The sequence below is a fragment of the Chiloscyllium punctatum genome, chromosome 11 (genome assembly GCF_047496795.1).
Source record: "Chiloscyllium punctatum isolate Juve2018m chromosome 11, sChiPun1.3, whole genome shotgun sequence".
NCBI lineage: Eukaryota > Metazoa > Chordata > Chondrichthyes > Orectolobiformes > Hemiscylliidae > Chiloscyllium > Chiloscyllium punctatum.
In genome coordinates, this window is record NC_092749.1 from 30287878 (window position 1) to 30313769 (window position 25892).

Consider the following 25892-nt stretch of genomic DNA (forward strand, 5'->3'; position numbering starts at 1 on the left):
TCAGTTCGAAAGGCTTGTCCCTTCACTCTGAGGCTGTGTCTCAATGTCGAGTTCTAGGAACTGCAGGGGCCCCAAGTGGAAAATGAGATGCTGCTGTGTAAAAATGAATTAGTGAGACTTACCTGTAGTTATTCATCAACTTAACAAAAATGTTGCAAATTCTTTACCAAACTTTGCAGATAATGTTGAATTACAGGGGATGGTACAATGGCTTGGTGGTTAGCATTGTTGCCTCACAGCACCAGCGATCCATTTGCAATTCTACTCTGTGTGGGGTTTGCACATTCTCCCTGTGTCTGTGCAGATTTCCTCCGGGTGCTCCAGTTTCCTGCCCACAGTCCAAAGATGTACATGTTAGACTGTTTGGTCTTATTAAATTGCCCAAAGTGTCCAGGGCTTGTGTACACTAGATGGCAAATACAAGGCTACAGGGAGTTCATGGGATGCTGTTTGGAAACTCATTGTGGACTCAATAAGCCAAATGGTCTGATCATTTCAGAGAAACATCATTTACAAAAACAAAGTGATTTCCTTTAATTCAAGAATTTTTTATTATTTTATCCATATAATTTACAGAATACCTATAAAATAACATTTTTTCTCAGTTTCATAGCATTTCTTCATTTTGATAATATCCATAGAACTTTGGAAGTTTGTCTAACCAATACAAGGCATCCGCTTTTATACATCAGGACCCCTGGTAGGAACTTTGCATCGTTGGACAAACTTCAGAGACATAGTAGTTTGAAACGTATCAAACAGAACAGTATGCTCAATATTTACTGGGTTCAGGTATTAGATGTGATTAATGAATATTTAAATGTGGTGATAGGAATTGTCAAATTTCTTACCATTTGAATATTAGGTTGTCTACAAGATTTGAAGAATATGTGTATTGTTATTCTGTACAGATGGAAATGGGGAACTACAGGAGTACTTCAATTCTCTTCATTGTTGGCAAAGAGTCGTTTAGAATACTATTCAATGGAAATGATGTATTGGTGTGAGATTCAGAATGCTTGACCTCCCCCCTCCATGTAAATTATAACTACTATGTTGCTTTCTATAACACAGTTTATCTACCTGAGTGACACCTTAATAGAACTGGCAGGATAATATGGTATCGGGTATGCATACTAAAATAGAGGCCTACAATTCTGTAATGCTGCCATCTTTATCCTATACCTATGAAATCTATTGTAAATACTTTAAGAAACTAAAAGGAAATTTCTCATTAAGTAGCTCCAGGTTAGTTGGAAAGTGACAGGACCAGCTCCCCACCATGTAGGAGAGGAGTAACCAGGACCGAATGCATGCTGACCAAATCACAAGTAAGACTGCATGACATGAACATCCAACTCCCTGGACAATTCTTTATTCTCTACTCACAGCTTAAAGAAGGAAGATAGACTTCTGGTGACCAAGAAAAAGTGCTTTAAAAATGTCATAAATCAACCAATGAAGAGTTGAAATTAAATAATTTGAATTCATAGCTGTTTCTACAGTTGGATAAAGAAGCATTGTCGATGGTATAGTTAGAATAAATGGAGCAGAATTGTACTAATCTGGTAAGAAGACTGGATGCACAGATCACATTTAAGTTATGAAGAACCTGAACTATTTTGAGAATTTGTGGGTCACATTTGGGTTTGGTGAGCCACTGGCACTGAAAATGACCAAAGTGTAGCATCCAATCTACCACGGTCAGTACAATGAGATCATCAGAATCATGCCAAAATCTCAGTCAGTAAGTCTGCTCAGGTCTATCACTTTATATGTTATATGTTCATGCAGCATTCAATTGCTAAACAGAATGAAGTGAAATGTAGTTCTGTGAAATGCAGCCACACTGCAAAACCATTTGAATGACACTTGATACAGTGGACAGTGAAAAATGCTTTTGTCTATCTACCAACCAAACTGTTCAATTATAAGTCATTTTGCTGCTCGTGTCTTTTGAGTCTGAAACTTGGATGCCAAGTGCTTAAAATCACTTCATTTGTAAAATAGTATTTTTTTTTCCAAATGTTCTGTTTAATCTGCAGTATTATTTGGTATATTGAAATGTCACTGGGACTTAATTGAGTAAAAATGTTCATGCCAATAACTTTACCCTTAAGTAATATAATGACATTGTAATGGTTATATTTCTACTGGCATTTCTAAGTGGTACTAAACACAGCAAATTCACACATCAGACTCACTGCATTACATTACAGGGGAGTGAGACTTCCAAAATATGGATCACTGGCACTTCTGAATCATCAGAACAAAATACTGTCCACATGCAGCTTATGAAAGACAAACTAAAGAGCATACACCAATAACTACTAATTTACACTTCCATCATATATTAACAATAATCGTTTAAAAAAGAAATGTTGTCTTTTAGTGCCTTTGCTATGCTCAGCTTCAATGGGATGATGTTGGAAAAGTGCCGTTAATTTATACATGCATGTACAAAGGTATGATCATGAGAACTGAAATACAGAAGGCGGAAACCAAAGGAAAGCTATCATGAAACAATGTTTTGAATAATTAAATATATACTATTATCTTCAATGCAGGTTGATCAGGATATTCCCATATAAAACCGTTGAAAATTTGGATTTCTAGCAGTCCAGAGGTGCAGAGTGCTGGCTCAGTCCCAGGCTCTATCTTTGTGCTTCCAGGAGCACAGTACATGTCTGTCCACAGTCTAAGCGGTTCAAATTCTCTTATCTGCAGTGAACCATCAAAAAGTCTCCTATCTGTTTTGGCACCATATCCATATCATATAGCAGGCGACAGCAGTGAGTAAACTAAAAGTGAAAATGTCCAGACTGTTAAAAAAAACTTTAAAGACAGAAAAGTGTCTGTAGAATTAAAGACTGTGTTTCAACTGTTTGTGGAGTCTCTGACTGGGAGGCTTTTAATATTAGAATTCAATGTTTTAAAAAAAAACTCTTCAAAAGAATTTTACACCCATTTATGCAAAAAAAATTATAGACATCCAATGTTTGGGTGCCAGTGTGCCCGATTCAAAGCTTCCTGCTCAAGTTTGGCCACATTCAAACAAAAATCATACTCACACATTAGGGCAGGTTTTGTACAGTGCTTGCTTTAGATGGGTATCTATCTGATGGCAGCATTGAGAGTTGGGAGTATTTCCTACAGACTGGGGAGGTTGTGATTGTTTATCTTATCTCACTGCTTGCTCCAGTCATTCACATTTACTGATATACATTTGCACTGCTTGACTCGTTGGATTTTCTTGTGTCTGAAGGGAGGCTGCAGGTCAGGGCAGTTCAGTTTGACAGTCAGGGTAGTAAATTTTTGTGGTTTACAGAAGGCGCAGGACTGGAAGGACTCCTGATCCCTTTTAACATGCCTGGGGATGTAGAAGGAGTTGCACTGTCCGTAGCAGAATCTGTTGATGACAGTCCGGCTCACACAACCATCCTCATTGATGGTCTGCCTAAGGGGCTGGGTTTTGCACCAATCACTCTTCAAGTACTTTCTTTCCGTTACCACCAGTGCCTCTTGACTGGAAGCTAGAACGTCCTGCCTCCGATGTGTACGTTTCTCTGAGCTGTTAGTATTTCCCTTATAAAGAGGTGGGATGGCTCCTGGAGGACGATTTTTCTTCATCTCCACTGCTACCATCACCAAGAACAGAAGGATGACAGTTTTTTGATACATCCTACAGAAAAAAAAACAAGTCAACAGTGAAGTAAAATTCAACATCATTTTGTTTGTGGTATTGTTATCTTTGATGAAAAGAATGTATTATTTTTTCCTAATTTAATACACAATATAACTATTCTATTCTTCCTGTTATGGAGTTTTAGATTAGATTACCTACAGTGTGGAAACAGGCCCTTCGGCCCAACAAGTCCACACCGACCCTCTGAAGAGTAACCCACCCAGACCCATTTCCCTCTGATGAATGCACCTAACATTATGGGCAATTTAACATGGCCAATTCATCTAGCCAGCACATCTTTGTGACTGTGGGAGGAAACTGGAGTACCTGGAGGAAACCCACTCAGACGCAGGGTGAATGTGCAAACTCCCCACAGACAGTCGCCCGAGGCTAGAATTGAACCTTCCATCCTGGTGCTGTGAGGCAGCCGTGCTAACCACTGAGCCACCATACCACCCTACACAACATCATTTCTGAGATCACAAACACGCACATTTTGTTCATAATGCAATTCCTATTTCAATTCTTAGATGCATTGTAAGCTTTTTAGCCTTCATGGTATTTTCGTGTTTAATACACTTTTTCTGTTTAGTCAATGACCACACACTCCCGTATTTTCACCTCACCATTAGCAGCTGTGCCTCACCCTAAGCCTATCTAGGCTATAAGCTTGGAATTACTCTCCCCCCAGTCCCTTTGCCCAACCATCTCCCTTTCCTGCCTTAAGATGCTGTTTTTAAACTTAGCTGTTTGGCTAATCATTTGGTCATCTATCCTAATGTCTCCGCCTTCAGTTTAGTGCCAATGTTGGTCGGACTGCACTCCTGTGAAGTGGTTTGGAGTGTTAAGTGTGTTATCTAAATGCAGAATGTTTATAGTTAAAAAGGCAGGTAGCAGATTAGCTCTTGGAACCTTCCTGGTGCTGCTCTGCAGCTTTGTTTACTATGAACCCCATCTTATCCTTTTCTCTTTTTTCTTCCCTCCCAAGATGAAAAGGACTTTGCTTTCTTCCCACAGTACCACATTATGCAGAATAGATCATGTGGAAAATTGTTGGCAAGGCTACAATGCTAATTTATTGTTCACAATTTGTGAATCTATTGTTATTTCGTAGTTTCAGGCCACAAAAGAAATTAGCATCAGGAATGCTGTAGCTGAATTGCTTCATTACAACCAGGAGATGGCATATTTGAGTGCAAAACTCTACTTTGGATGTATCACTCAATTGATAGTTTATTAACTCTTGGACACTCCACTAGATGGAGCACTGGACAGAGATGGCATTTCCCTTACTTGGAGGGAAAGCTGACATTGTTCCCATGGTTCCATTTAGTATCTACCTTTGACTGATACAGCAATGGAGCAATGTTAATTGGTTTCCCACAGAGATCTGCTCTTCAAGTGAAACGGTCATGGAAAAATTAGATGATACAGAGTAGCAATTTAATGTTTATATTTTTGTAAGTAATTGTCTCTGTTCCATGTGTAAATCAGTCTCCACTTTTGCAAGATGTAGAGTTAAGCTACAGAGGCCTAGAATCAATATTCTGGTTCATCTACAACTGATCGTGTATCTTGAAAGGACCAAAAATCACATGATGAAATACATGCTGGGAAGCACATTGGTAATTTGACGAACTGTTTTTATGATAGTTATTTCTTTAGAAACAAAGGGAAGAGGACCAGGATGTGGTTCCATCTTAGCCAAGACCAAAATCAATGATGTATAACATAGACATGTGACCTGAGCCTGCTTAATTCCCACCAAGGTTAAAATCAGGGCTTTGAGTTTGTGCTTCAATTCAAAATGTGTTGACTGTGAAAGCAGAAATTAATGCATTTTAATATAAATGAGTGCAAAAGTTCAGTAAGTGTCTGGGTTAAGAGACTGTGAGCCACCAAACTCTGAGAACAGATTTGAAAGGTCATTTATCTAATGATTACACAGAATATTTTGGTTGGAACACTCTTAGACTTTTAAGCTCACCATCCCTTATCCCAGAGCAACCCCCTTTGGAATCCTAGTAGCAATCCTATTGTAGATGCTCTCCCAAACCACTGCATTTACTTAACTGTTCACTAACAAAACCTTAATAACAGCAGTAAAAGCCAGCCAAACTACACTCTATCGGTGGCTCCATGCAACGTACGCACAGAAAGGTCTGGTTGTGGAGAGTGAATTGTGTCATCCACTGCCCGATAAGCAGAGTGTTAATAAAAATCCATCTTGCTAAGCTTTATTTCCATTTATGGATTGCAATGATAACTTCATGTCAATTGCAACACAGGAGAGTGGTCTAATAACACCTGTCAAAATTTCCACTAATTACAAATTGTCAAAGTAGAACTTCAGTCATAATTTATTCTCTGTGATGATGCAAGATCTCTTACATAACATCAGTAACTGTAGTGCACAGAACAGAAGTAGGATTTGAAGTGCGCTCTGTTTATGCAATGTACACTGTATACTAGACATTCTAGGCATAAAAGAATTGTTTCTGTTGGTTGGGGTGTCAAAAACAGACAGACACGATTTCTGGATATAGAGCCAATCACTCAGGACAGATGTGAGGAAAAATTACTTCACTCAATGGATTGTAAATGTTTGGAATTCTCTACACCAGTGTATTGTAAATTCTGCATCATTGGATGCATTACAGGCTGGGATCGACAGATCTTTGGTCTCTGAAAGGATCAAGGAATGTGGGGAGCAGGCAGGAAAGTGGAGCTAAAGCCAAGGATTTGCCATGATCATATTGAATGACTAAGCAAGTCAATGGATGAGATGGACATTTTATATATACTCATAGGGAAACAAACTATTCTATTGGATAAAAGGATCCAACTGAGAGCAATTGATTCAAATGAGTATGTCATAGTCATGTGGATGAACCATATCTCAGAACTAAAGACCAAATCATATAGGAAATATGTTCAGTGTAATAAGGAGCATACATTTTGTCGGTCTAATACAAGTTTTTAATTATAAACCAGTGAAGCTTTTCTTTCCATTTATCCAATAGTACCCATGATCTTCGGTCGTAAAACAATGCATAGTAGAAGACATGATATTTTAGTTTAAAGTAAGGCTAATGAAAATTCCGTGAATAATTATTTAAGGTGAGGTGCATGTTGCAACGTCGTGTTGGGATCGACAGTACACAGTCTTTCAAATTTGGACGTTGTCCAAACTCAACAACAAGATTAGACTCCTCTTTTAATTAAATCATTAAGGCTGTTAATCATATGATTCAATGACTTTTAATATTTTCATAGATTAAAAATGTACTAAGGTATGTTCTGACCATTTTATCTTTGTGGCTTGATAACCATGTTTTTTTTTAAAGCTAGTCTGTGCACCTGTGCACAAAGGAGCTGAGGATACAGGGTTAGAACCATAATTGCTCTACATGATAAGTTTCCTGTCACAGATAATGGTGTTGTGAGAAAGTGACAAGAGAACACAGGGCAATACCCAAAGTGACGGGTGCAAGTCTGCCCTTATGTGTAGTCAAGTCACCCAACATGGACAACAATGACAGGGAGTGCAGTTTTCCGATTATATTCTCAACCAGGGTCCAATGTGTGTTTCACAGGTATAAGAGCCAAAAGCTTTTATAGTTTGTTCGATGGTTCATGCTCATAGGTGGCATTATCAATATGGTGTTTGATTTCAGTATCTTATTCCAAAGGTTGTGAATGATGAGCAGATTCTCATTAAGTACAGTATTTAAACAGTGATGATGTTCAGTTAAACCATAGAAGCAGTTTCACTGAGATCATATATTGTTGATTTTCATGGGTGAACCTTATCAATCCATTTTATAATGAACTGAAGAGATTTTTGCAAATTTTCATTGTGCTGCTAACATGGCACCTTGCATTTCCAGTGCAGCTGTTTTCCTGAATCATCAGTTTATCTAGAAGTAGTTGAACCCAGATGTGTTCCACAATATTAGTAACTTCACTTGGATTAATTTTGGTGAATATGTGAACTCTTGAACTTAGCTTCAAAAACCTGATAAAAATCAATTGTGCACCTATTTCCCTTCACTTCTTGTTTGCCCCTAACCGTTCCTTTCTGCAAGGCATTTAGAGATGTTACTCCATGAATGGATAGCCAAATAAATGTAAGTTTCCACTGATGTGAACCCCTTCCACCCCACTGGCTATCAGATAATTTAGACTTGTTTCTATCTTTCCCTTATCATTTGTCTTTGTAAGTTACATTAATTAAGTTACTAACAGGGCCAGACTCAAAGTGCTATAATATTAGTACTCTGGACAGCAAATATGTATATCGAGAGCAGATTCTTACTGAAAACACATTGGATTCTGAAAAATCTCTGTCAGAGGTTACAGTCAAATTTCTGACAATCTTGCTATCCTCCGAGCAACTTCAAGGGTCAAACCTTTTCCTTTCACTTCTGATTGTATATATCATTAATAATGTACCTTTTCCATGTCAAAATATATTTATTTTTAGAATCTGAAGGGAGTAAAACAGAGTTAATATTTCTAGTTCAATATAACTTCTTCAGAGATGAGTCATATTGGACTTGAAATGTTAACTCTGTTTTTCTTTCTCCATAGATGCTTCAAAACCAACTGAGTTTCTCCTGCACATTGTTTGTATTTCAGGTCTCCAGGATCCACAGTACTTTGTTTTTATTTGTAAATGTATTTAAAATATAAAATAATATTTATTATAAATGAAATGTAGAACATTTGATTACAGGTTTATTTCCACCTTTGGTTGGATTAAATACTAATTCATTTTAAATTACTTGGACAACATTTCGTTATTCGCAGATTCTCTGTTTGAATATGTGTGCATGGGTGTTTGTTTGCACATCATGTGTGTGTATGTGTTTGCACATACAGCCTACTCATGGTAATTTGTATATTGTATATTTGTATATTGGACTTCTGAATGTGTGAAGTTGCTAGTGTTTGAATCACACGTAATGCTGTAGCCTTCCTCTCTCCTGCTTTCATCCGGTTGGTTATGATCTTCGGCCAAGGACTCCATTAGGCTCGAGTGATTTATTAATGTCTAATGTAAAAGGCGTTCCACATAATTCACAATCACACTAAAAAATTGACCCTAATCCTGCTGGATTTATGACATATTTGTGTAAGATTTGCACTTTGAGTTGATCCCAGATCATTTATTACAGACTTTTTGAGTTTCAGCTGGCACTCTTCATATTGACATTGTTCCAAATGGGACTGACATTTGTACTATGAAACTGCACTGTTTGACCTTAACTCTGAGGGACCCCTGTCAGAGGGTGTTGTGCACGGTAACCACAACTCAATCTGAGAATACCTGAGAAATCGGTCTGTAAGAAAACCTTTTCTTCACAGTTCTCTCTACTTTCTGATTATTAGTGCAGCTCATACATACAACCATCAACTGAACATTATGCAGAGTTCAGAAACATGAAATAAACAATGAAAATGCTGGAGAAACTCAGCAGGTCTGGCAGCATCTGTGCTGTGAGAAACAAGAGTTAACATTTCGAGTCAAGGCTGAACTTCATCAGAACCCTAGAATTTAAACTCACTTAGACACCATGGGTTCCACCATTTGAGTTACTGAGTAACTTGCAAAGTATTTTTAAACAACCTGTTTGGGCATGTTATGACACACCTCTGGAGCAGCTGGGACTTAAAACTCTAGAAATCAACTACTGCACCACGAGAGCCCTTTAATCAATGTGGTGTCAACTTGAGAAGAACAGTTAAGCCCCTTTGATAAACCTTGTGCAGCCTATTAATCACCATAAATGTAGTCATAATGCTGCTGAGCAGGTTGATGTATGCAGGGGCACGAAACTGGCATTGTAACTCAGGTTCTGGATTAGTGGTGCTGGCAGAGCACAGCAGTTCAGGCACCACTAATCCAGAATCTGGTTTCCAGCATCTGCAGTCATTGTTTTTACCTCGTTGATTGTAACTCAGGGCCAGGTCTTGACCACACTGAAATAACATTGGCAGTTTCACACAACTTTGAATTTTGAAAGCCTGGTACAGCACACTACAAACCCAGGTAAAATTGCCAGATAATCAAAAGAGCCTCTTAGTTATTATGTAAAGTATTACAAAAAGCTGAATGTTGTAGTCCAGGGTCTCATAAAATTGGAAGAATATCTCACGCCTTAGTGGAAATAATTAATTATTAAGTTACTATTCCATGGAGTATTGGGATATTAAGTGTGTGTCTTGTCTTGACTTTTAAAATCTTCACAGAGAAATTTGAGTTTTGAGCTTGCAGGTCAGCTAGACAAAAATAGAATTCCATTTACGCCACAAATTCCTCATATGGCCACATACTAACAGGTGACAGTGGAGCACTTTACATATAAGAGATCAACAATCTGTAAATCATGTTACAGCAGTTCAGAAATTCATTGCAACACTGTACTGATGTGCCCAACAATTATGGATCTGGGTAAGAACATAACATTATCCCCCTATAAACTTCTGTCAATCTAATGTTTGCAAGTAGGAGAAGGTGAGGACTGCAGATGCTGGAGATCAGAGCTGAAAAATGTGTTGCTGGAAAAGTGCAGCAGGTCAGGCAGCATCTTCTTCTGAAGAAGGGCTTATGCCCGAAACGTCGATTCTCCTGCTCCTTGGATGTTGCCTGACCTTCTGCGCTTTTCCAGCAACACATTTTTCAGCTCTAATGTTTGCAAGTGTCCTGCATGTAATGAAGACTTGGGACTGTTTTGCAACTGGACTACACTGATTGAAGCTCTAGTTTGATGGCATCTTTGTTGATCCTTCTGCATTTGGTAATGTGAATGTATCACCTGTAGTCAGATCATAATAATTTTGGTTCAACCTTCCCTAAGTATGATAGTTGCTTTTACCACTAATTGATTATGTGACCTGGGTCATATGGTTCATATGACAACTTCGGGGCTCTTAAGAACCTTCCCCCAATATCTCTGGAACACCTGCTTGCGAAACTATAAATCACCTGGTTATTGACCACAACAATTGAGCTTGGGATAAAGTGATCTTCTCCAAAATGAGGAGGGTGGTTGTCCATGAATGATGCAGGGGCACAATTCACTGAGTAAGTTTCAAAAGGAGTATGTTACCATAATGATAATGAATGCGGTGCTGTGTTAAACATAGTTAGATTTTAGAGCTTGTGTTTATCTTACCAGTTGCAAAATTAAGTTCACATAATTGGTTATTTAGTACATGAAACAGTCATGAAAGCTGGCAGATTGTTCTAAGTGCCCCAATGATTTGCTGACATCCTTCAGGGAACAGAACATTTTTGAATTAGCACACATGAGCCTCCAGTCTGCTAGGTGATCAACTCTTAATCCTACAAAGTGTACCAGACAGTAACATTCAAGAGCAATTATACCTTAATGCAACCAGCCATGACAGAGTGACCCACATCCAAGGACAGACTTAAGCCACATCTAGATAGCACTTGGCTAGACTTTTAGATGAATTTTAATAAGAAAATATCCAGGAGCCATTCTCATCCCACAAAGATACAAAGATAGTGAAAAGGAAGAACTGAGATCCAAATTTAATGGAAAGAAATAACTGACATTTCTCAACTTCATGCTGCCCCTAGGCAACATCATCTGAAAAGATAACATCTCTTTATACAGGCACACCCAGTTTTCACTTACTGATACCTTCATTGATCTCTCTATGCCTGCCTCATATGAGACTGCTTGACTGTTGTTCAGCACATGATGACCAAAGTTGTATTCCAAATAAATATTGGGAAGAGTGAAGGCATTGTCTTTAATCTTCAAAACAAACTCCCCTCTCTCTACTGGGTCTATCGCTTTCTCTCTCTCATTCTGAACCAATATTTTCACAACCTCGGTGACATATTTGGCTATGCACATATCTGTGCAGTTGCTAAGCCAAGCTATTTCCACAGCCACAATCCTCTCCCACATGACACCCTCCTTCATGGTCTATATTGCTTACAGAACCTTCTGCGATGCCTATATAGAATGGAATCCCTACAGAGTGGAAACAGGCCCTTCAGCTCTACAAGTCCACACTGACCCTCCAAAGAGTATCACACCCAAACCTGCTCCCCATTACTTTACGTTTACCCCTAACCTATACATCCCTATGGGCAACTTAGCATGGCCAATTCACCTAGCCTGCACATCTTTGGATTGTGGGAGGAGACCAGAACACTCAGAGGAAACCCATGCAGGCATGGGGAGAATGTGCAAACTCCACACAGACAGTCGCCCAAGGCTGGAATCAAATCTGGGTTCCTGGCATTGTGAGGCAGCAGTGCTAACCACTGAGCCACCATGCTGCCATGCTTTAGTTGTGGCTTCTTGAGTATCCCTGATGTTAATCATTCTGCTGTCCCTTTGGCTGTCTAAGTCGTAAGTTCTGGAATTTCTTCATTAAGCCTCTTTAACTTTACCTTGTTTTCCTCTTTTAAGACACTCCTTGAAACCCATCTTATTGATCAAATGTTTGGTCTGCTGTCTTAATGTCTGTTACAAGGCTTGTCGTCATATGTTTGTTTTGTTTTTAAATTAACCTTAACAGAGGTGTTAATACACACCTCTGGAGCAGGTGGGACTTGAACCGAGACCTCCTGACTCAGAGGTAGAGACACTACCACTGCACCATAACAAAGCTCCATTAAGCACTTTAGCATGTCTTACAACTGTTTACTGTATAATCATACTATGTGTCATTGTACACCTGCTTGATAGTAACTAAATTTACATGTAGTGCTGCATCTACCGAAAGTCAAAAAGTGTGGTGCTGGAAAAGGACAGTAGGTCAGGCAGCATCCGAGGAGCAGTACAGTCGACATTTCAGGCATAAGTCCTTCATCATTCCTTTTCCACGCCACATTTTTTGACTCTGATCTCCAGCATCTGCAGTCCTCACTTTCTCCTGCATCTACCGAAGCCAATTATAACATTCTCAACTCTGACACATTTAACTTATTTCCATCTTGTCACACGTAGAAATGGCTTCACGATAGCTTTGAGATATGTTTCATTTTTATTTGATCAAACATTTCACTCAGAGGCTTTCATGTTAGCTACTCTGTGCCTCGCAATAGATCCCAATATAAAAATCTCACATAGTTCGGGCTAACAGTATGTCATAAGTAATATCAAGTTTCTCATGTTAGAAATTTAGACCATCTATTAACTTTTTCACTTGAATAGTTGTGTTTCTGCGTCTTGCAAGCTTTGTAAGCAGTGAGCTGCAAACTATTCACTGCATCCCAGTATTTCTAAGGCTTAATGTGATTCATTTTATATATCACAGCTTCATTAATTTTAAATTGTAATTTCCTCGGTCAGCAGTTATAAACCTGTTTTAGGAAATGCACTGAAGAAGATACAGAAACGAGTCATGTTATGGAAGTAAGTAGTATTTCTAATGGAGATGATATCAAGTGATGGTTTAACAGGTTGTTGAGATGATGAACAATGGGTCTCAGCCTAAAATAATCTCCGAAGGGAGTGGGGCATGGAATTAATTGCACTCACTCAGGTTTGGAAGTGTGCAGTGAGAAAGGGGGTCAAGTTGAAGATAATGATATCAGTCACCTTAATAATAAAAACTTAGGAAAATTGCAGCTGATGAAAACTGAATATGAGACATAAATCTAACGATCTGCAGATTGTGAGCAGAATTAGAGTGGGGGGGGGGGATACAGATCAGTGGTGTTAGGGTGTGGTAATCTTAAACCTGGAGGTTGACTACATGTCTGTGATGTTGTCCCATGCAGCATGGGGGAGGAGGGAGAGGTCCCCCAAGGAGGAAAGGAACACCACCAGTTGTGACTACCATTACAGCAATAAGAGAGGAATCAAACTGTCAGTACCAACTGCAAAAGCTGGGAGGAGCAAACATTCAACAGGTCAATTCTCCCTGTTTGTGGAAAAGCAACATGCTCACTGCATCATTTTTTTTTCAATGTTGTGTTAATTAGTTCTCTGGCGTTGGACAATGTATTTATAAACAATGCGTAAGGCACATATGGAAACATTAGCTGTGTGTTCTTAAACTGTTTCAGATGTCATTTAGGCAAAGAAACTGCCATCCTTACCTGGTCCGACCTACATGTGACTCCTGCCCCACAGCAATGTGGTTGACCCTGAACTGGCTTCTGGATAATCAGGGATGGGTACTAAATGTTGGTCTAGCCAGCGCAACCCTCACCCCATGAATGAATAAAAGAAATTCTCTGTCAATGAATAGCGCATCAACATTAACCTGTCTTTATATCAATGAGAGGCAAGAAATTGGGTTGGAGGTGGAGACGAGTGTCAGTCCCTTGGTAAGCAGCAGAGCAATGGAGCTGAAGGTCTTGTGGTGCCTGTGGTCGCCATTGAGTCAAAGAGATGTATTTCAGCGCTGCTCCTAAACTCCCAGGAACGACACATCAGAGGGATCGTCCTCATCTCTCTCATTGAGAAGCCAGGAAACAAGGGCAATTCTTAAAGCGAGGTTTATATATAATACATATAATGTGTGTGTGTGTGTGGGGGGGGGGGGGGGGAAGCTGATTCAATACCCTTGTAGCATCGAATAGAAGCCCTACAGTGTGGAAACAGGCTCTTCGGCCCAACGAGTCGACTCCAAAGAGTAACCCACCCAGACTCATTCCCTTACCCTTTTGCTCTACATTTACCCCTGGCTACTGCATCTAACCTACACGTCCCTGAACACCATGGGCAATTCAGTATGGCCAGTTCACCCTAACCTGCGCATCTTTGGATGTGAACTCGATACGTCAGTCTGTTGTTGGCACCAATCTAGTGAAGAGCGGGAGACGGCAGACTGGAGCCCTGCTCTCGGTGCCAGCAGTTTACTGAGGCAAAACAGAACTGACAACACATCTGTTACCTAGGAGACCCGAGAAACATCGTGAGGTCTCTTCACACTCACTCGGAAAACGCTCGGTGGATAAGATGAAAACACGAGATTTTGTGGTGAATGTGGTTTTTGGACTTGGCCCGCTCACTTGCACTGGTTAAATTCGAATCAAGTTAAAGCTATTGGCTCGAGAGTCAATGTTCCAACCTTTCAGTAAACTCGCTTTCGATTTATTGAAACTGCCTGAGTGTGATTCTGGGAATGTCTTCCCGCCAACATCCTACCATGGCTCTTTTATTTTCCGGCAGATATTCCTTTGTCCAAAGCAGCGCTGGCTGACTTTTATTTCTTCCGTCCACCCCCTGAGCTCTCGGCTCTCAGATAGTACTGAGGGAAAGACGCGGGCTGTCGGGCTGCGAGCACTTGCAATTTCTCCTGGGATAAAAGCTAGAGACTGCTGACGCCGGGAATCCGTGAGAAACACGGAAAACGCTGCAGAAACTTAAGCGGGGAACAGAATTAGCGTTTCGAGAACTCAAAACAAAAGAGTAGAAGTCGACTCGAAACGTTGAACTCTGTTTTCTCTCGCCGCAGATGCTGACCGACCCTGCTAAGTTCCTCCAGCGCTCTCTGTACTCGCTACAACGTTAATCCCGGGATCCTGGCTGGTACATTACACCTCATGGCGGGGCCAAATTTTTAAAGACGTGCATTTATATAGCATCCTTTACGGTCACCTGCCGCCTGATAGTGGTGCGGCCAATGGTTTTTTTTTGAGGTGGAAATGTGAGGGATAACCACAGCCAAGTTGCAATAAAAAGGTGATAATAAGTTAGCAAACTGTTTTTGTTCTGTGATACTGATTGATGGATAATTTCTCCAGATTCTTCAATATAGCGTCGTAGGATCTTTAGCCGGATGGTGGTAGACATACTGTTTTAAAATCTTATCCAAACGGTGGCATTTCAGACATCTCAGCGCGCCCATAATGCGTTTCGTCAAGGCTTTAGCGCTCAAGCGCTGTGGTACTTGAACCCAGAGCCGTCTGTTTCCAGAACCTTTACTGATCCCTTTAAGCCTAGGCATTAGTTCAAGATGCTCTAGGTCAGTGAACTTGGCACTTATATTGGAGACCATGGCTGATGTGCTCATAAAATCCCTACACTGTGGAAACAGGCCCTTCGGCCCATTGAGTCCACACCGCCCCTCCGAAGACCACCCCACCCAGGCCCATCCTATCCCTGTCACCCATGGCTATAGACAATAGGTGCAGGAACAGGCCATTCTGCCCTTCGAGCCTGCACCACCATTCAATATGATCATGGCTGATCATTCTCAATCAGTGTCCTGTCCCTGCCTTATCTCCATAACCCTTGATTCCATTATCCTTGAGAGCTCTATCTAACTCTCTCTTAAACGAATTCAGAGACTTGGCCTCCACTGCCTTCTGGGGCAGAGCATTCCGCACACCCACCATTCTCTGGGTGAAGAAGTTTCTCCTCATCTCTGTCCTAAATGATCTACCCCGTATTTTTAAACTGTGTCTTCTGGTTCGGGACTCACCCATCAGCGGAAACATGTTTCCTGCCTCCAGAGTGTCCAATCCTTTAATAATCTTATACGTCTCAATCAGATCCCCTCTCAGTCTTCTAAACTCAAGGGTATACAAGCCCACCTAGCCTGCACATTCCGCAAGTGTGGACAATTTAGCCTGGCCAATCCACCTAACCGGCATCTCTTTGCACTGTGGGAGCATACTGGAGCACCCAGAGGAAACCAACGCAGACACGGGGAGAATGTGCAAACTCCACACAGTCACCTGGAGGTTTGCCAGCAGTGAGAGAGAGCATATATTGGAAAAGAGGAATTGATCAAAAATAAAGTGATAGAGCAAGCAGATTGGAAAAGGAGCACGCCCTCGCCCATTTGTCCTTATCACATCTGGTCATATCATCGGAGCTTACTTTTTTATGGCATAGTTTTCGCGGTGGACGGGCAGAGAGATTCACTTTGAAGGTTGGCGGAGATTATGACCGAACCCCTGTGCGTAATGATCTCCATTTGTCAATGGAATGAGGGTATGTGAAGGGCGGCCGGGTGCTTTCTCCAGGTGTGTGTGTGTCTGTATGTGCCTGCGAGTGTGTGTAGGTGTGTATCCCTATGTGTTTGTCTGCCTGTCTGTGTCTGTGTGTCTGCGTGGCTGTCTGTGTGTGTCTGTCTAAGTCTGTGTGTCTATGTGTGTGTCTGTGTGTCTCTGCCTGCCCGTGTCATTGTGTCTACGTGCGTCTGCGTGTGTGTCTGTGTGCGTCTGTGTCTATGTGTAAGTGTGTGTGCTTGTATGTGCCCGTGTGTGTGTGTGTGTGTGTGCCGTGCCTCATTCTTGTCACAAACCGAATTTGGTTCCCATTGGGTTCACTCGGCGCTTCCCTTTTAACATTGCAAACTGAACGACATCATTCGCGTTCCCTAACGTCGCTGACAAACGGGGTTAGAAATGCATCATCTGTAAAAGGTGCAGCGAGCGATAAAATAAAGACCAAAATCCTTGTCTATTCCTGTAGAAACTGATTAAATTTCATGACTGTCCCTGTGGAATGTCACGCGGATTGACCAACCGTGTCCTTCAGCATTTCCTCCCCAACCAACTGAGGTTAACCAGCGCACCCCGCACTCCGCCTGACACCTGGCCACCCCGTTGTAACACACACACAATAATACTGTGTCCATTTTAGGCTGAAACGACTGAGGTTCATATCACTGACTGATCCCACTTCAGGTGAATATGATGCCATTGGGAAGATTCTGCATACTCTGAACCCCCGTGTGTGTGTGCGCCAGGGGAATGAAAATTCAGCGATGCTTTAACTTTGTCCAGCCCAGTCCAACACTGACATCTCCACATCATTCAGATTATCATCGGTTAATAGTTATGATCCATCTCGAGTGTTTCATGTATTGGAGTTAATGCAAAAAGGAACGTCTCCCTCAAAGGTACACCAAAGTTTCTTGTCTAAACATCATGTCATTCAACTGACTAGTCTGCAGCGTTAATCAATGGTTAGGATCAGACCCGTGATTACATTGTGTTATACGGTTAAAGCCTCTGGTATTAGCTTCTGTCCACCTTTGGGATGGTGCTTACCTGCAAAGCAGAGGGGCCGAGCCGCCGCAGCGTTGATGCCAACCGCCCGAGGAGTCGATCTGAGGCGAGGGGTTGTCAGGAGTGAGCTGCCCTGGTGTCTGGGAGGGTTGTGTCCCATACACACACTGAGAGGAGCTGCAGGAGAGTTTCAGACTGCTCTCGTTGTGCAGTCAGCGCCGTTCAGTCTCACTTCTGACTGATCAGAGACTCTGCATGTGGATGTTATCAGAGTGTGGGGCTCGGATTGGCTGTGATCAAACACTCAAAGCCAAAAAAACAAATCATCACTCCTCTGACTAATATTACACAAGCGACAGCCCACGGTGCTGCAGAGGGGAACTCCTTCACCCCGTCTGCAGGGTACACCAACTCATCAGGCAAGAATCTACACATTGGCACACAGTCAGAGCGCGCCAGCATGGGACCGACACTCAGAATGCCACCAACATCACCAATAAAATCTAATCTCACCAAGCTTTTACACTGCCAGCACTCACAGTGACACAGAATAAGAGTCAGACTCTTTTCGCAGGCAAACTGTTGATTGGAGGCACGGACTCACAATTTTTGCAAGTCCTCTGAAAACTCAAATCTCTAAAATGAAACGACAATCACTTATTTATCAATGTTACCCAGCTCTGGCACGCTCTCTCTTTAGGCAAACTCAAGTAAGACACATAGTTGGAACTACTGTAGTTACTTCGTTAGCGAAACGGGAAATGCTTCTCTGATTCACTCCCACCCCCGTGTAAAGACGGGAAAATTTGCTTTATTTTCAACTTTTAATATCGATATCGAGTTATGCAGTTGAGCCAAATAGTGCCTCGGCTATGCTTCCATCGCAAAACCGGCCCCCGTCCATGCGCAATTTATAATCAGGTGCAGGGACAAATGCAGCCTTATCTCTTCCATCGAATCAACACGGACTTGGATAGGAGAGTTGCGTCGGCCCGAACGGTCTGCCTGGGGTGTCGCTGTTGCCAAAGTGGCACAGGGGCTCAGAAAAGTGCCAGGGACTCGGCTGGAACCCAAGGTCTCAACTCACGAGCGAGCAGCCAGCTCACGCGATCAGCTCTGCACACTTTTCTCCAGCAATTAATATTCTGTGAAACGTATCTGGAGGGAGCAGCCATATCTCTGGGTTCAAATGGGTGCATGTTTACAATTAACTGTACTTCAATATAAATCACGCGGACACTGAGACATTTCTCGCCCACCAGGGCTGGTTGTTGTCCGACTTAAAATGTAAAAAAAAATCCATTCTTTAGTTGCAGAATGTGCAGGTATTACCTCTGTGTTGATTGTTTGATTTGATGTGTGAAATTGGACCACTGTCAACTCCCTAACACTGAAATATGTTTGTTTTATGATTGCATTTTTATATTTTAAAAAAATCTTCTGGCGATTTTTTTTTACAAAAGCAAGTGTAGGCTCTTTGATTTATCTAACATTCATGTCATGTCCCGGCGTAAGTGCCCGAGTGTTTAACACAGCTTTCAACAAAAGGAGAGTGCAAAGCCCGCTCATATTTTAGATAGCGATTCTGCATCTTATCAACGGCCACAGTGCTCAAACTTCGACAAGCGGACGGGGCTCAACCTATTCCTTAAACTGCATAGGCATTCCTCCAAACGTGAGGCAGAAAGGAGAACACAATAAACGGTGGTTCTGATAAACGTGTTCCACAGCGATCATCCTCTGTCTAATTCGCCACTTGACAATGCCCCATTTGTAAATTCTGATCCAAGGAGCTGGGGTGGAGGGTTGTAGGGGGGGGGGGGGGGGGGGGAGGTAATGCTGAAAACATTTTCTGTCTTTCTCACTCTCTCTTTCTGAGTTGTAATTTGCTGCTCTTTTTTCCCTGACACATAGCCAACTCATGTTGCATGGGATGCTGACACAAGCCAGGTCTGATCCGTGTACTTTGAAAGGCTCTTTAATAATTTTGTCTCACCCTTGGTCAGTACAAGGACAATCGGGCTGGGTATGACAGGTTGTGAAAGTATTTGAGAAGGACTGAAAACGATTATCCTTGTTAAATCGTAGGACACGCGGCGATCTGGTTTACATCTGTTTGAAGAATTGTTGTTGAAGTGCTGCACTTAAAAACTGAATCAACAAGTTTGTCTATCAGTGTAATCTAAGGAGGTCCTTGGAGGATAAAGATGGACTTTCTGATCGTTCATTATTTCGGCTCATCATTTTGATCATATCCCCAGCTCACTCCCACAATACTCTGAAGCCCCTCTCCCACTATACCCTCTACCCCACTAAATGCAACACCCTCCAGCTCACTGTATCCTCTATCCCCTCTCCCTCTGTACCCTCTACCCCCTCCCAGTATATCTTCTACATCTGCTCCCACCAATCCCAACACGTCTCCCACTGTACTATCTACTCTGTCTCTCACTGTACCCTCTAACCTCCTCCCACTGTACCCTGTACCCTGTTCTCACCTATACCTTCCACCTCCTCTCTCATTATATCCTCTACTCTCCCACTATATCCTTGACCCTCTCTCCCACTATACCTTCTACCCCCAATTCTATGTTAGCCTCCTGTACTACACGCAAAACAAAATTTTTCACTGTACTTAGGCACATGTGACAATAATTAATTAAATCAAATCTGCTCCCCTCCTTTTATACCTTTTGTCCCCACTCCCAATATACCCTCTACCCAATGTGACTGCTCCCCTTCTGGTCTGCTTAATTCTGTCTCCTTCTACAATATTTTCCCTTCTCTTGGTCTGCCCTCACCTATTGCTCCACACTGTATAATTACTCTGAAGATGTATTCTATCATGTGCTTAGACGCCACATTTAGCTCTTCCTTTCTCTCTTTCTGTGACCGCTCCTCCCCTTTCTGATGCCTATTCTTTTCTATGTTCATTTTTTTCCTTCAGAGTTACTTTTCTTTTTCAAGATACTGCTGTCAATAAGAATAATTTATCCTTTGACATGGTGGCTTCATCTTGCATCATAAGCCTCCTCACCTTTATTACTGCTTTATTCCAATCTCTCTCCCTATTCTATATGCCTGCTGTATCCCATAAATACCTCTTCAGTTTCACATGATTACCCTCCCCTTTCAAGGTAACAATCACCTCTGATGAAACTAAGTATCCAACTATGGATTTTCTCCTTATCTAGGATAATTTTCTCCATTCAGAACATTTTTGTTCTCATCATTCTTTCTAATATTTATTTCACTTTCCGTTGATTGCTCCCTCTTCTGAACAAAGTGATTCTCCTCTCCTTTCATATCAGTGTTTTCCTGCTTTGTAACTGTCTCACATTTTGTCTTTGTGACAATTCCTGCTATTTTATTTGCCTATAAAATGGTTTTTAATGCAACTGCTCTTACTTAGAGCCTTTCTCTTTCTCTCCTACATACAGGCTGTAATCTGTGATGAGAATGTCTGAGAAAACTAATTTAAAAAGTGTTCCCACTTTGTTAGTCCCTCCTGTAAAACTCCTCCTTGCTACTCTATCCTGTAAAACTACATTGTATTGTGTAGTCTGTCTCCCGCTCTCTCTCTCTCTCTCTCTTTGGTAAAACTGCTTTCCCTTCCATCGCCTTATAGTTACCCTCCCCTGAAAAACTATTCCTTCCTACATGGTCACCCTCTCTTTAAAACTGTTTAGTGAGTCTATCCTGTAAAAGAGCCTTCTCCAGTATAGTAACACTCAGGAAAACTGCACTGTTTTGCATAATCTTTCCTGTAAAACAACTCTTAGATATAAATTCCCTTTATCTCCAGTAATATTGCCTTCTCCTACGTGGTTGCATTCTTCTGCGTAGCTATTGTTTCCTGTAAGAATGATCTCATCTGCAAAGCCATTCTGTGTTAAAGTCATTGAGTTATAGAGTCACACAGAATGGAAACAGATCCTTCTTTCCAACTAGTCCATGCTGACCACGTTTCCAAACTAAACTTGCCCTAATCGCCTGCATTTGGCCCCTATCCCTCCAAACTTTTCCTATTCATGTACTTATCCAAACTGTCTTTTAAACATTGTAACTGTACCTGCACCCATCACTTCCTCTGGCAGCTCATTCTACACATGAACCACTCTCTTTGTAAAAAGGTTGCCCCTCGTCCGTTTTAAATCTTTCTCCTCTCACCTTAAAAAAATGCCTCCTCGTTTTGTACTCCCCCACCTTCAGAAAAAGGTCTTTGCTATTCACCCTTATAGACCTTATAAACTTCTATAAGGTCACTCCTCAACCTTTTATGTTCCACTGAAAAATGTCCCAGTCTTTCCAGCCTATTTTTATAACTCAAACTCTCCATTCCCCCCATCATTCTGATCTCTCTCCAGTTTAATAACATTTTTCCTGTAACAGGGTAACCAGAACTGTGCACGGTACTCCAGAAGAGACCCTGCCAAAATTCTGTATAATCTCAACATGATTTTGCAAAACACAATTTGCTTATCACTCTCACCAGCTAAGCTGCTCTCTCCTATATATGATTAGGAGGTGTTGGTGTTGGATTGGGATGGGCAAAGTTAAAAATCACGCAACACTAAGTTCAAGTTCAACAGGTTTATTTGGAAGTACTAGCTTTCAGAGCTCTGTTCCTTCATCAGGTAGCTAGCTACTGAACACTAGTATTTTCCAAAAACCCTGTTGGACTACAACCTGGTTTTGTGTGATTTTTAATTCTCTTCTATATAGTTACTTACTCCTGCAAAAATGCTCTCTCTTACCTAAAAACCTGCAAAAATGCTCTCCCGTATATAGTTATGATCTGCTATTTGTGCACATTGTCGATACAGCTCACTTGGCTGGGTCCCAATGCAGTGTGATGCCAGCAGCATGAGTTCAATGAAGTTACCATGAATGAATCTCCTTCTCAATCTCTTCTCTTCGTCTAAGATGTGGGGACCCTCAGATTGAATCATCACTTGCCATCTCTCTCTCCTGGAACAAAAATCCTACTTTTGAATAAAGTCAATAAGATCTTTGAACAAGTAAATGAAATAGGGATAGAAGCAGACGCTTTGACCCTTCAAGCCTACTCTACTATTCAATAAGATCATGGTTGATTTGTTTTATGTTTGAATTCCACTTTCCCATCTACCACGGATAGTCCTTGCATCCCCTTCTTTCCACAAATCCATCCACCTCTATCTTAAAAATATTCAATGACTCCACCCCCATCATCTCTGAGGCAAAGTTGCTTATGAACTGAATTCTGGGTTCTTCAGAATTCAGACAGTGGACCTTCTGTTCTGAAGTCAGAACGAAGCTAATTGCCTTAATGCCTTTTCTCCACCTGTCATAAACTCAACAGTGCAAACAATTTATCCATTAACTCCATGGAGGAGTGGGGGAGGGGTGGGGTGGGGTGGGGTGGCACTACCAGGAGTAGAGTGAGGACAGCCAAATACCCGGAGCAGAGTACGGATAGTCAGTGATCCAGACCGGGGTGTGGATGGTAAGTGACCCGGAACGGAATGGGAACAGCCAGCGGCCCAGAGCAAAGTGAGGACGGCCAGCTAGGCTGCTGACTGAAGTCATTTGTCTTACAAATGATGTAGTTAGGTCATTGTCCAAATGTCTTTCAGTATTTTAAAACAAAGCCTTCTCAGGACACATAAACACACTCCTTTCTCCATTTAATTTTAAAGCCAAAATGCCATAATACAATAACATCTATATTATACTTCTTTCACTGTACCTGTAACACGGGTCTCATCTGAGGAATGACTGTCTTTATGAAGCAGCACTCTCCTGTATTATAACTCACTTAATAAACCATTCTGTCCTATACGGGTCATCCTCCATTGTAAAACCATGCTCCTCTACATATTTACTCTCTTTTGCAAAACTTATCTCTTACATAATCACTGTCTACTGTAAAACTGCACTCTGCTGTGCAAGTATTCTCTCTTGGAAAATTACACTTTTTTTGTCTAATCATACTTTCCTGAATAAGCTATCTCTTATATATAGTTACTCTCTCCTTTAAATATGCTTTTCCCTATATATTTATTCTCTCCTGTAGAACATTTCCAGTCTAAATGTTGACTTGTTGCTATAAAATTCATCTCTTTCATATGAGTTCTCAGTGTTCTCAAACTACTCTCTTCTCTCTAGTTGCCTTTTGCTGAAAAACTGATCTTTCCCAGATGGTTACTTTTTCCTGTAAAGCAGTTCTCTTTTATTGTTAAATCTATGCTATATATGTTTATTACAAACAGTTAGCAAGATCAATACAACATCAAAACAATGTTTCAACCTGTTTCCTACATCAAATGTCACAGAGACTCAATCCCGGGTAAATATGATTCCAATCTCAGATTCTTTCTATTTTTTACTTAACTGACTTTCCCCAATTTCCTTTCCTTGAAATACAAAGACAAAATTTCAATTGCTATTCAAGTTTGGCATTATGGAGTTCTCAGAGTCCTGATAAGTTAAACTTTCTGAGCTCGACAGATTTGAAGACCTCTATACAAACTGCTTTATCAGTTGAGGCATAGATTATAGGATAAAGGTGGTTATGTTGGAGCTGTATAAGACCTTGAGTATGCCATAGTATAGTACTGCACACACTTCTGGTCACTACGCTATAGGAAGGAATTATACTTGATGCATGAGAATGATTCTTTTAAAACACAGCGTTAGTGAAAGACTTCCTGGAGAGTAATGGAGATTTGTTCATATTGAGAGAGTTTGCAAGTGAACAAAGTAAATGGCGTCAAATTCTTCAGATGGATGATTCTGGAGCAGTTTACTGGGACCTAGGGGAAAATTCATCACTTGAGAACAAAGCTTTTTAGTTTCATTTTGGCATAGTTTGCAGAGGTCTTGGCTGAAATGAGGTGTGCAAAAACATCCTAAGAAAGGGATGCAGTTTAGGATTGTCAAGAAAGAGGTTACCTCAAGTATAATGAGTTCAGTTTAAAAGTTCTAGACCAGAAACATTTGGTAAAAATGCTAAAGGGTTACGTGAAGCTGAGAAAGCCCAAGCTCAGCCATTTGACAACCCATGAAAGAGGATATCCAAATCTCCAGATGAGGAATTGAAGTCACAGTTAGGTTAAACCATATAAATGTTAAAGAAAAGGAAATTCCCACTGGTGTGAGTATTATAAGGGATTGTTGTTGGGATTAATGGGATTGTATTACACTGTGTGTTTTGAAATTTTCAAATGAGTGTTATATGTAAAGAGCTTGGTTTATTCTATTTTGTCTTCCTTGCTTTTACATAATAAACTTTTGATTTATTGTTAATGCAGAATCTGCATCATTTTGTGTTTGTGTTTAAGAAAGAACCACCTCATTAAGATCAAGAAAAGAAACAAATATGATCTCTCAAGCCAGATTTCAGTCTGAGATCTGACTTGTGCAGTAACAGCACCATCTGGGATTCTAACAAGTGGCAGATGTTGAAAGGAACATTTCACAATATAAATATATATTCCAAAAAGTAATGATGTTGAGGTGCCAGTGTTGTACTGGCGTGGACAAAGTTAAAAATCACACAACACCAAGTTATAATCCTGCAGGTTTATTTGGAAATACAAGCTTTCGGAGTGCTGCTCCTTCATCAGCTAGCTAGTGGAGCAGGATCATAGGACACCAAATTTATAGCAAACCTAGATTGCTGTTAAGTCTTTCATCTTGTGGATTGGGTTGTAGATTTTGATTCATTAATATGTAAATCCCAGATCTTCTTTCAAGTCACATTCCCAAAATAACTGACATCTCAGCTCAGACAACGCATTAAAGGTGTAAGGTCACATGGATTGACTGCCTACAGACAGACAGACAAAAAGACACACAGACACTCTCTCTCCCTCTCTCTCTCTCGCTCTCCCTCACATGCACGCACACACACATACATGTCTATAGCGTGAAATGCATTTGTTGAGAGTTGTGATTGCAGATACATTCGATTTTGTTCAAAAAGCACAGAATCTGCAGACAGTCAATGCAGGCAGTCAGTCCATGTCACATTTTATAAATTCCTACTTTGAAAATAGAACCAGTCTGACTCAAGATTGGGATAGAGACAGAATCTACCCTCACACCTTTAATACACTGAGATATCATTTTTTAAAATAAAACATTAAATGATCTCGAGAATGTGATTTGAAAGAAGCTTTGGGATTTATATATAAATGAACCAAAACCTGCAACCCATTCTAAAAGATGAAAAATTTAACAGCAATCTAGATTTGT

At 40.9% G+C, this 25892-nt stretch overlaps 1 protein-coding gene across 1 annotated transcript; it reads right to left on the minus strand.

Annotated features, from left to right (window-relative positions):
• Positions 1-527: 527 nt before the first annotated feature.
• grem2b (gremlin 2, DAN family BMP antagonist b) lies at positions 528-18031 on the minus strand. Its single transcript, XM_072580573.1, has 2 exons — positions 17694-18031; positions 528-3682 (listed from the first exon to the last, which is right to left on the minus strand). The coding sequence occupies exon 2, from the start codon at positions 3679-3681 to the stop codon at positions 3187-3189; it is 495 nt and encodes a 164-aa protein (XP_072436674.1). The 5' UTR covers position 3682; positions 17694-18031; the 3' UTR covers positions 528-3186.
• Between the last annotated feature and the right edge of the window lie 7861 nt (positions 18032-25892).